This window comes from Sinocyclocheilus rhinocerous, unplaced genomic scaffold (genome assembly GCF_001515625.1).
Source record: "Sinocyclocheilus rhinocerous isolate Xijiao unplaced genomic scaffold, SAMN03320098_v1.1 scaffold53, whole genome shotgun sequence".
Lineage (NCBI taxonomy): Eukaryota > Metazoa > Chordata > Actinopteri > Cypriniformes > Cyprinidae > Sinocyclocheilus > Sinocyclocheilus rhinocerous.
Window position 1 is genome coordinate 384,093 of NW_015645538.1, and position 12,213 is coordinate 396,305.

At 37.5% G+C, this 12,213-nt stretch overlaps 1 protein-coding gene across 1 annotated transcript; it reads left to right on the top strand.

Annotated features, from left to right (window-relative positions):
* The first annotated feature begins 1,336 nt into the window (after window positions 1-1,336).
* On the top strand, window positions 1,337-9,313 carry anp32e (acidic (leucine-rich) nuclear phosphoprotein 32 family, member E). The gene is made up of 7 exons (XM_016509778.1): window positions 1,337-1,523; window positions 3,696-3,845; window positions 6,739-6,861; window positions 7,023-7,187; window positions 7,463-7,588; window positions 7,676-7,730; window positions 7,815-9,313. The coding sequence occupies exons 1-7, from the start codon at window positions 1,470-1,472 to the stop codon at window positions 7,892-7,894; spliced, it is 753 nt and encodes a 250-aa protein (XP_016365264.1). The 5' UTR covers window positions 1,337-1,469; the 3' UTR covers window positions 7,895-9,313.
* Window positions 9,314-12,213: the final 2,900 nt, after the last annotated feature.

Consider the following 12,213-nt stretch of genomic DNA (forward strand, 5'->3'; position numbering starts at 1 on the left):
TGTCCTCATTTGTAAGTCGCTTTGGATAAAAGCGTCTGCTAAATGACTAAATATAAATGTAAATGTATGTGATATATGTTATACAGCTCATCTATCAACGTGATACATTAGGTTTTTCATCTGCTGTGTAAATTAGTATTTGGGGGCAGGATGACATATTGACCAGGGCTCAATATGTCATCCTAAAATATTCATTCAGGCAAAAATGAATATTTTATATATAATCAAAATGCAGTGTTTTACATATTTAGAAAGTATCCCTCATAAAGGTAAAAATGCCCCTAAAATTCTAATTTGCTCAGAAAATAACCTTAATTTAAAAAAAAAAAATTATAATTTTTGATAGCCTATTGTTTGAGATATACTTATCACTTGTGACAAATATACAAACAAACATGTAGTCTATCCTAATGACTGTTTTATGTAAAAGATTATTCGCTTCTTCTCTGGTAGCCTGGATAAATCAGTTTAGGAGATCTGTTGTGGTGTCCATTCCATTTCAGGGTCAGTGTGCCATGAAGCCCTAGTGGTCACCTTGGTGTACTGCACTAATGCACATTGCTGAAAGCATTCATTTTACATCAGGGTTTATTTCCGTCTAAGGTGGGGACAATCGTATTTAAGCTCTTTTAAAATGAATGTAGACATTTTTGAAGAAAATTTGGATCATGAATTTTATTAGTTTATAATAACAATGGCCTGCTGGTACTCTACCACCAAATGGGCCTTTGTGAGTTCTGTGGAGAAGAGATCAGCAGCACATTACATGGGACAGATGGCGTGGCGAGCGCGCAGCCTTTAAGCCACCATGACTGTCTGGGTTTATGGTCAGCCATTTTGTGGAATTATTGTATGGAAGATACTCAAGTGTTTGAGAGTATTATGAGATCACTTGTATAAAACAATGCAAAACGTTTTATTTGTTTGTAAGGAAAATGAGTGCATATACCAAGATAAAATATTTGTATATAATTATTTTTTTCCCCTAATATGTTAGTGTTCACTTTAGACTCTTTAAAATGCATAATTTTAACCTGGTCTCCAAATTGATTTCGGTTTACTGGAGTATTAAAGGACACGGACATTGCTTCCAGGCGCCAATGAGAACAAAGAATGGGCGGATTTACAGTTTGAAAGCTTCATACTGACGTTCTGACCGACCCGTCTAAAATCTACTGCGCGCTTATTTCCAGCCAATCACGTCTGTCTACAAACACCGATTATGTTTATAAGCGTGATCCGTTTGAGCGACAGGCCGATCCACCAATGACGCTTTCAAAAATAACAACGAGCCAATGAGGGCGCAGTGGGGGCGGGACCTCAGGAAGGGGGTTGGGTGCGAGGTATCATGGAGGATCAGTTAGAGAACGGCAGCCATTGAAGATAGCCGAGTCGTTGGTCCGTGCTCCGGAGTTTCTGAATTTTTTTTTCTTTCAACGGTCTAAACCAGTGCAGCAATCACGAACAAAATGGAGATGAAGAAGAGGATCAGTTTAGAGCTGAGGAACAGAACTCCAGCGGAGGTGAGCGCTTTAATTATTTATTTTTTACGGAAACGCGAAATGATGTTAGTTCGCAACCTGTCTATCCTGCACGTTAGGAACATTCAGTAACGTTAGACTCCGCTGAATGGCAGCACCACATGGGCGCTTAAATGAATGCGAATTCGAGTTTTAGTCATGAATGAATGCATCACAGAATGCATATATAGATCTATACAAGACTATTTTAAAACAAGTAGTCAATATAATCGTTATGTGAGCGCGCAAAACTCTTAGTGAATCTTTTGTGAACTCGTTACATGGTCTCCTTCGCCATTGCATTAGACTTGACGTTGTGGACGTCCCAACTAACCTCAAAATAATGTACTTACAATTTTAAGACCAATTTTTATTTTGATGGTTCAGAAACCATTTTTATTATTACTCAACAAGTGACGTCCAATTCGGTTACGGCGTTATTATAGTTCCCCGATACGACAATAATCTCGCTTCTAAAGAGAAATAGTAGACTCACTATGGCTTCTCTAACCTAGTAAAACGAGCAGTTTCTTCCAAAGGCGGACATCTTACTCTCCAACTCTTCGACATTAGACATTCAGGGGCACTTGCCTTCGGTCTTCCTCCTCAGACCCTCAAAGCCATTTAAGTTCGGGGTTTGAGAGCACAAGCCATATCGAGCGAATGTCGGGTCAAACAGTAAAATTCAGCTGCGTTCATGGCTTCTGCAGCGCCTCGCGGTGTGTGCGGTGAGGATGGTGTGTGAGACAGCTGCTCGAGTCTCCGCGTTGACGGGCGGGGAGTGGAAGTCATTTTGTAGCATCAATAGTTGAAGCGCAAATGACGGTGTTTTGTGGCTTTTACAGTATTTTTATTCACCAGAGTCGAGCGATTTCTGAGTCACCGTGCTTACGTGCTGTGTAGAACGGAATAATTGGCGCTTAGAGCCAGAAATAGTCGCCGGACGGATGCGGTTGTGCGAACCTTTTTTAAAAACAAGTTGCCATTTCCCTCCGTGGTTACGTTAATGGCGTAATTATGTAAGCTTCTGTAACAGTATTTATCACTGACGTTAAACAATATGCTTTCGGCTTTGTGAAGCATATTCGTCACTGTTTTATTAATTGAAGGAATGTGGCAGATGGTGAAGGGGTGAGCCCCCCTTCCTCCCCTCCGATTTTAGTAGATTATTGTAGGCTTGCCTGAACCGAAGTAGAGAAGCACGCTTCTTTTGAATGGGGGTTCTGATGGATGGGATCTTTTACACGAGATTGAGTTAATACTCGGACGGAGCGGACGTGTATAAACGATGCGTGGTTTTTAACTCGGGTGTATCTTGCGTCACCAGTACAAGAACGATAGCAAAATATTACGCGCGCGTTCTGAAAGTCTTCTTGTGAAACGCTGGCAGTAAATTCATTGCAAATCCTAAGTGATAAAGGAGGTGGAAGCATTAGCAAGGCTACATTACACACATCACGTGCTGAAAAATGTATCTTTCCTCAAAGGCAACAAGTTATTGAATATTTAAATTTTAGGGCTGCAGTGCACTACTGTGTGAGCGTCTGCGTTATAAGAAGACCCACACGTTACTTAAAGCCCATAAAAAGTTTTTATATATTGTAAATACATTTTTAAAAAATGACTTAATTATCTTAATTCTTTGTTTCACTCTTTCAGGCAGATAGACATCAATGTTGTTTACATGTTTACAATACCCTTAAAGATACATTTTAATTGGTTTTTGTCTTGTTCCTATTTAATATTATTCATAAAATTTAAAGACATTTATTTTGCTTTCCCCGAAAAGTGTAAATACAGTGGAGCTCCTAAGGCATTGTTCTTCAACAATCCAACCTAACAAAGAGGCGGGGCTATGTTTTCCCGACCAATAGTAAGGGGGGAGGGGGTGGGGTTGAGAAACCTGTTTGAAAACGCTCATTGTTTTTGCAGTACCGTTTGGTGCCACTAGTAGCGTACTAAGTGAAACCCTTCACCTTAGTGTGTAACAAATCTCAAAATTACAGACATTTAAAAAAAAAAAAACACTTATCATTTGATGGGCTACTGGACAGACTGACACTATCAGTTGCATCAGCAGTTGTCAGATCTTGCAACTTTAGTCTTGTGGTAAATCATACCCATAGTATGATTCTTTGTTTACCAGTGTCCTAACTATGTTTATCTCTCTTGCAGGTAGCAGAGCTGGTGGTAGATAATTGCCGCTCAAGTGACGGTGAGATTGAAGGCCTGACAGATGAGTTTAAGGAACTGGAGTTCCTCAGCATGGTCAACGTGGGTCTCACCTCCCTGGCCAAACTACCCACACTGCCAAAATTGAGGAAGGTCAGTCAAGAGATAAAGCATTCAGTTCAGTACACCCTAGGCAAAGTGCTCTTAACAAGAAGATCTGTTGTGTTTTATGTTTAATGTTCTAACCATGCAGAAAACAGATACCGTAACACATTTTACATATTAATGTAGACACGTTGTATTATTAAACTGCACAAAAATGGATGGAGAATGCCCAAAGGAAACTTAAGAAGTGTTAGCCCAATTGTAAGTCGCTTTGGATAAAAGCGTCTGCTAAATGACTAAATGTAAATGTAAAGTGTGACGTTGAAAAATGTCCATGTTGAATAAGTGTAGTTGTAAATTGTCTTATAAGTATATAAATGGGTGTATACATTAATGTCAATTAGTATTACTCAGTCGAATTGTGTAATTCGATTAGTATTACTCGGTACTTGTGTAATTATTCTGTAATTATTTTCTGAGTACATTCATTGCTTTAATTGTCCTGTTAGTATTTGTTTCAACCTTTCCAGTATATGTTAAGTTTATTTTAAGAGCAATTCTCTCTCCAGGGTTTCCGCGGGGTCTTAAAAAGTCTTAAATTTAGTTGTATCAAATTTAAGGCCTTAAAAAGTCTTAAATTGCACAAGAAAGTGTTAATTATGATTTCAAGAGGTCTTAAATTTGAGGACGGTACGACCAGAATTGCAATATGCTGAATGTGACGATTAAACTTCAAAAGGCTATGATTTCATGAGCGCTGCACGTTCAGAGTCTGGTGCTGTGCTGCTTTGTGTACAGCAGTTACCGGGGAAATAGTTATAGGTCTGCCAAACGCTCCACCTGCTGCCAGAGAATGAATGTGCATCTTCAATAAAACAGTTGTTTTGTTTAGATTTCAGACAAATGCAAAAATCGGCCCATGTTTTTACCCTGCAAACACGCAGAGCTTTAAATGTGAACTGGTAGATCGACAAGAAGACAATGCATTTTAAAAATCTAAACAGTAGAGTGGTGTGCGATATGTATGGTTTGCGATAATATTGTAATTGTTTTAACAATGTGCGATTTGATATTATCGAGTATATCGCGAAAAGCAAACAAAACACACCTACAGAGTGCACGCATACATTACGTGAAGAAGTCTTGTGTTATACTGTCCGCTAGGGTCTGCTGTGGTATGCGTGACGTAAAAATCGTCATCGGAGAGTGTGTGCAGAGGCTCCGCGTGCCTCCCATTTTTTGTCACTGCGCGGACAAGTACTGAAGAAGCCCTGTTGCTACTCGAACCTGTACAATCCGTCGATAAAACAATATAAAGAGAGCCAGATGTGCAATAACTGTGGGCAATTGTTTGTTCACATGTTTGTTTACTGTTCAAGCCGATCTACTGCGCATGTATGGAACACGTCCGCAGAGCGGACCATCAGCGTATGCTTTCGGTAGTACAAATACAAGTAGTCCGTGTACGCGTCCGGATTGCTCATGCGGAAAGTATAACACAGACTTTAGTAGTTTAGACTAGTGCGTGTGCTCATTTAGAGTGCGTTCTTTCACTGCATGAATCAGTCTATTCAAATGCATTTAGAATTATCACATAATTCAAGATATGGGGCAGAAAATGTATATATTTATATCATTTCATATAGTTAATATCACATGAAGAGTGACTTTTTTTTTTTTTCAAAAATATATTTATTTTATACAACAGTTCAATAAACAAGAAGTTAATATTAAGAGACTTACGTTTTAGATGCCATATTTCCTGTTTTTGCTCTATTTCTCCAACAAAAATCATTCCAAACACAGCCACAGCGCTGTTTTGCGTCTCTGAGTAACAGGACGGTGTTTTGTTCCTGAATGAATCAACCGTTTAAATGATTCGGTTCAATCGCTATGACTCTCTTAAAGGGATAGTTCACCCCAAAATGAAAATTTGATGTTTATCTGCTTACCCCCAGGGCATCCAAGTTGTAGGTAACTTTGTTTCTTCAGTAGAACACAAACGAAGATTCAAACCGTTGCAGTCGGTCAGTCATATAATGCAAGTGGATCGGAATCACGGCTTTGAGAGTCAAAAAACATACACAAACAAAACCAAATTAAACCCTTCGGCTCGTGACGATACATTGATGTGTAAAGACAAGAAACGATCGGTCTGTGCAAGAAACTGAACAGTATTTATATCGTTTTTTACCTCTGATTCACCGCAATGTCTGAACTGTCCTGAGCTGCATTTGTAACTGCAGGTAAAAGTATTCCATGTCCCTCAGAGCTGCATTAAACAGTGTGTAAATGCATCTAAATGACACTTCTAATGCCGCTTCTGTGTTTCCTTTGCATTGCAAAGATAAATTTTGTTGATACTGATTTCATTTGCTTGGTAACAGCCCAAATGCAAGAATTTGACTCAAAAGATGGTACATAGTTTTAGAAAAAATGGCTTAAAACTGACCACACAGAATATGAAGAATATCCAAAAATGTAGGAGTCCGCTGTCCACGGCAGTCCTTAAGATATCAGCACAATAACACACTCAGCAAAATATCGTCTAATTATCGTTATCGATAAAATCCCAGAAAATTATTGAGATATAATTTTTTGTTAATATCGCACACCCCTAATTTGTTATTTAATTGATATAATAATGTAATGATAATAATTGTTTAAATTAATATAATAATTAATACTTTTGACTCATCCATTTTCTTAAAAGTGGTTCAAAGGCTGAAATGTAAAGTTTATCATTTTACAAAACTTTTTGTTTTTGTGAAAACTTGTATCTGAACTGTAAATTATGCTTTTTACAGTAATTTTACAGTTTAATGATACTATAGACATTGCCCTACCCCGCTCATATGGCATTCATTTTATTTGTGCAGGTCTTAAAAAGTCTGAAATTTGAGCTTAAAAATCCTGCAGAAACCCTGTCTCTCTATTACAGTTGGAGCTGAGTGATAATAACATCTCAGGGTCACTGGAGACACTTGCAGAGAAATGCGCCAACCTGACTTACCTTAATTTGAGCGGCAACAAGTTCAAAGAACTCAGCACACTGGAAGCCCTGGTAAAAACACTTGACACATTTACACTGACACCACAACATATTTCTGAATGTTTTTTTCTTAAGAGATTGTACAGTTAATGCAAAGTCAGATGGTCATTATCCTAAGTGTTTTAAGTGCATTTTTTCAACCTTTATTGATGTATGACATGCTCTTCCCTCAGCAAAACCTAAAGAACCTGAAAAGTTTGGATCTGTTCAACTGTGAGATCACTACGTTGGAGGACTACAGGGAAAGCATCTTTGAGCTGCTGCCTCAGGTCACATACCTGGACGGCTTTGATGCAGAAGACAATGAAGCTCCAGACTCTGAGGCTGATGATGATGGTAAGAACCATGAATTAAGATTTAGTTTGATTATGCCGTCAAGTCCTTCTTTGGTGCACATAGTTATGATCCTCGTCCAATGGATACATAGATAATTGTAAAAAAAAAAAAAAAAAAAAAAAAAATAAAAACCAAAATAAATAACAACTACTTAAAATGGGTTTACAATTTAGATTTTTTTTTAAACAGTATAGCAGGGTCAGAAATTAATGTTACCATTAAGGAGCAATATTTGCCCCCTAAAACTGATTTCCAGTGGCATTTTTCCCTCATAAGGGATGATGAGGATGGCGAGGAAGGAGCAGGGCAGCTGGGAGAATACGAGGAGGAGGAGGAGGAGGAGGAGGAAGGCTCAGAGGGTGGAGAAGTTGGACTGTCCTACCTAATGAAAGAGGACATCCAGGTGATGTATCTTCCACCTGTTTTTAACATTCACAACCAGTTTTCCAAAACGTTACAGCTCGATAACGACAGGTTCCTTCTGTAACAGGATGAAGAAGATGATGGCGACTATGTAGAAGAGGAAGAGGAGGAGGAAGGAGAGGGTAAGAATTAATCATGCAACCGGACATTGTGAACTTGTCACTTTTATATTGAACTGTTTTTTTTTATGACTGTACTCTGTGTAGAAGAGGCCGAAGTTCAAGGAGAGAAGCGAAAGAGGGACGCAGAAGATGAGGGCGAAGATGACGATGAGGACGACGACTAACCCTTTGTTCGACTTCTTGGAAACAATGTTCAAGGTGTAGATCAACCCTGAAAAAGACCGTGATCTTGCAGATAGTTTTTTCTCTTTGTAAAACCATAGATAAATCACTGTAGAGGCTAAGTGTTTTCTTTTATAAATACATTATATATTACACTATATAAAAGGGGTTTATTGATAATTCATTTATAGCCATTCCAAGTTTATTCCCAACGTGTAAATTGGTGTCATCAGGGGGTGGGCACGGGGAGGTTGGCATGGGCGTGAGATTTGAGATTTCCCAATTGTAAATAAGCTGTTGAACAGCCCATTCGAGATAGCGCTTGGATTTCACCACTGAGAGGAGACGGCAGCGTACGTTTGTCCAAATCCACAAACTCCTGCTCCCCAAGACCTCTGTGAGGAGGCAGAGCGTTTCCTGCTCCTCATCTACCTCTCCAGGTCTCATTCTCAGCCCAACACGGAGCAGCAAGCCAATCATCTCCAACCGTCAACCCCTTTGTTCCTGGATCAACCAATCGCTGCCAAGGTGTCACACTCTTTATATGGGATGGTCTCCACTTGATTCAGCTTTTCTTGTAGATCAGGCTCACGTAGGCAGACCAGATGGTATGTGATCTCGTGAATTTGAAAGCGTGATATATGTAAATGTGATGTAAATTGAGCAAAGATGGGGGGTCAAGCTGTAGGTTGGCAAAATCAAATTTCCGTTTTAATCTCAAAGTAGTTTTTTTAATAAAGATATCAATCATGTGTAACCTATGAGCAGTTCGCCCTTCCAAGTCCCTTATTTTTGACAAGATGTCATCTTAGACGTTAAAATCGAGATTTGTTCATTTGTAAGAGAAATGCCATTGCTGGAAATTTCTCATGATGTTCAGGTTTAACAGCTTTGTTTGATTAAACAGTACCTTTGAGTACCTTTCTACCTTTGTCTTGCTGTGGAAACAGGTTAATTTCTACCTTTTGTTGGGGTATTTTACAGAGTAATCTAATGTTCGTATGGCAATATGTATATAGTATCTGTTTCAACAGGTTGTTTTATTTTCCTTTTCTTTTTTTAACTAATCTGTTTGGTCAGTTGTTTTAATACAAAGCACATGTCAAAAGACTTGCATACACACAGGTCACCTGTTTAAATTTCAAGTACTTGGTTGTTGTGCGAGTGTTGTATTTGGGGTTTTATGTGCTGTAAACCTCTCTCTAAAAGGATTTGTTTTGTTGGATTTTGATGTTTTGTTTTAATGGATTGTTTAGGGTTTTTTTCTGTCAGATTTTTTAAGTTTGCAAGCTCCTTTGTCCAATTATGAGCTCCATTTGAGTTAGTTGTAATGAATGAGTGAATTGTCCTTTTGATTATTAAAATGACATGGGATGTTGTTCAAAGATGGACCTTTGCTTAAAAGTTCTGTAATTTGATTACACAATTTGGGATTTTCTCAAACTGAGACCCATGAACTGTCTGGAAACCTCAAACATGGGTGAAGAAGTACTGTTTTTAATGTCTCCGGAGTTGATGGGAAAATGTATTCCGATAAAAATTGCAGTGATGTTTCAATCCTTTTTTTAGATAAATTTGAAAGATTTATAAAACCCTTACAATGAATGCAACCTGGTGTAAGTTTGATGTGGAAAATAAAGGAAAAACCTTTCACCATAATGTCCTTGTGGTTTAAGATTTAATTTTATATATATATATATATAAAACTTTGAATTTTGAGTAGTTCAAAAATGATCTGCACTGTAGATTGTGGAAAGACTTTTAATATAATTTCAAAAATTCCAGCTCAAGTTTAACTAGTAGGCTTTTTCTTGAGCTTGAGTTCCATAGGCCTGCAAACTTTAATTTTATACAATACTGCCATCTGCAAAGCCTCCTACTTGGCTTATTTATTATTTATGAGTTACACAAAATTTAAGCAGCAGAGCATAGTGGAAAGGGGTGTGGCATGTGATCAACAGACAGAGTTACCAACAACCTGGTGTAAGTTTGATGTGGAAAATAAAGGAAAAACCTTTCACCATAATGTCCTTGTGGTTTAAGATTTAATTTTATATATATATATATATAAAACTTTGAATTTTGAGTAGTTCAAAAATGATCTGCACTGTAGATTGTGGAAAGACTTTTAATATAATTTCAAAAATTCCAGCTCAAGTTTAACTAGTAGGCTTTTTCTTGAGCTTGAGTTCCATAGGCCTGCAAACTTTAATTTTATACAATACTGCCATCTGCAAAGCCTCCTACTTGGCTTATTTATTATTTATGAGTTACACAAAATTTAAGCAGCAGAGCATAGTGGAAAGGGGTGTGGCATGTGATCAACAGACAGAGTTACCAAAAGTGTCATTAATTAATCAGGAGTAAAGCAATCACCATCCAGCCAATAGAAATCCAGCTGCAACAGTGGAGAAGGGTGGAGTCACTGTGATGCATATTAATTATTCATAGATTTGATAAGTGATAGTTTCACTAGGTGATTATTAGTAGTAAGAAATGTTAAAACTAAAAAAAAAGGCTATTGAAATTGAACAATACTAACTGTACTTTGACAGGAATATCACAGCTTATTTATATGACATACAAATTCATTTTGTATACAAATTCATTTGTATGTTAATTTAAATCCATATAATCAATGGCAGTAAATGCAAAGATCTTTTATTTCACTGACTACAGAGAAAATAAAATACTATTTCGTTTGAGACCAGAATGTAACATGAACTTTTATAACTGCCAGCATGGCTGCCAGCTGTCTTGCCCAATCAGAACTTAGGCAAAGGCATCATTAATCTTTTGTTTATTTATTTGTGCATTAAAAGAGATCTGAGACAAGCTGTATGTTGAGAAGTCTGAGAAAGTGCTGAAGATTGGCTTTGACAAATGTGTTTATAGGTTGTGGTTAAGACCTTCATTTAGCCTATTAAAATACAAAAGTAGACAAAATAAATTAGCAAACAGATCAAATGCATTACTTTACAATACATTTTAGTTCTTGAAATATATTTTTTCATTCGTCTCCTTTATTGCTTTCATTTTGTCTTTTTGGGAAAAAAGTGTCAGCAGCCTTTCTATATTGGCTGGTCTGTGCTCAAAATTTAAAGGGAGAGTATAGACAATATAGACAAGTTTAAAAATAAAGAAAGAAAAAAATTGCCCACCCAGCATATATGCCAGCCCACCCTTCTATAGCTGCCAACAACCAGGCCTGTTTCACATCAAACTTTTACAACATTTTTTATTACCATCATGAATTCAAAATGAAAAATAGTTTAGTTTAAAACACCCTTGGACCTTCATTTATCATTTAAGAGTTCATACCATTCACAGAGGACTGTTTATTTTCATGTTATTTTCTCATCTTCTTTTATTGTTGCATTCCATAGCAACTTTATCATCTGATCTTTTTTAAAGTCCTTCTGCGCTTCTCTTGAGAAAGACTTTCAAGATCCATGCAAACATTCAGTTTGCACCTAAAAACTGTTAAAAGGTTTGTTTGTTTTTCTCAGAAATGTGTCTTTGGAGCAAGAGTGTTTTTAATAGATATCAGGTTTGGCCAAGCAACCACACACTTTAAATGTTATACATAATACAACTTATTCGTTTCAATTTTTGTTGAAACTTACCCCATATACTATAACAGCCACACTAAGTGTCAACATGTGTTCACAGAACTATCTTTATTATTCTGAACTGGCATCCAAAAAAAACAAAACATTGTTTCTTATTCTGTCACTGTAACATGGCCTTCAGAACACTGGAGGGAGCTCATTTACAATTAATGCATGTTTTGTCTTGGGCACATAATCATCCCCACATTATGATCATATACCGATAACTCAGGAGGCTTTAAGAAGCTTTAATCGTTAATATATCCCTGTCAACATAGTTTTTGACTATGTGTGAAGATACACATATCTTTGAATCTTCTTTTTCAAAGAGGACAGTGATGTTTTATGTCTGAATTGCAAAGTCTGTGGTGTATAGTGTATTACAGACACCACACCAAAAGAGTACTTCAACACAGAATGTTTCAGCAGTGCTCATGTACATTACAGCTTAGATAAATCTGCACACACACACACACACACACACAGCCTACAGCTCATCCATGCGCAGACTGCCTCAACCCCCACAGCAGCTGATGAGCTGGAGCATCCAATCAGGAAGCCGGAGACTCTAAGCCTTTAAAAGGAGTCAATGCAGTGAATAGCATAGATCTGATGAGCAGTTATGATGAGTAGCCATTTAGCTTTTGTTATATGACACATCTTCATTGCTCCCAGGGGAAACTTTTATATTAACAATGCTTTTATGTGCC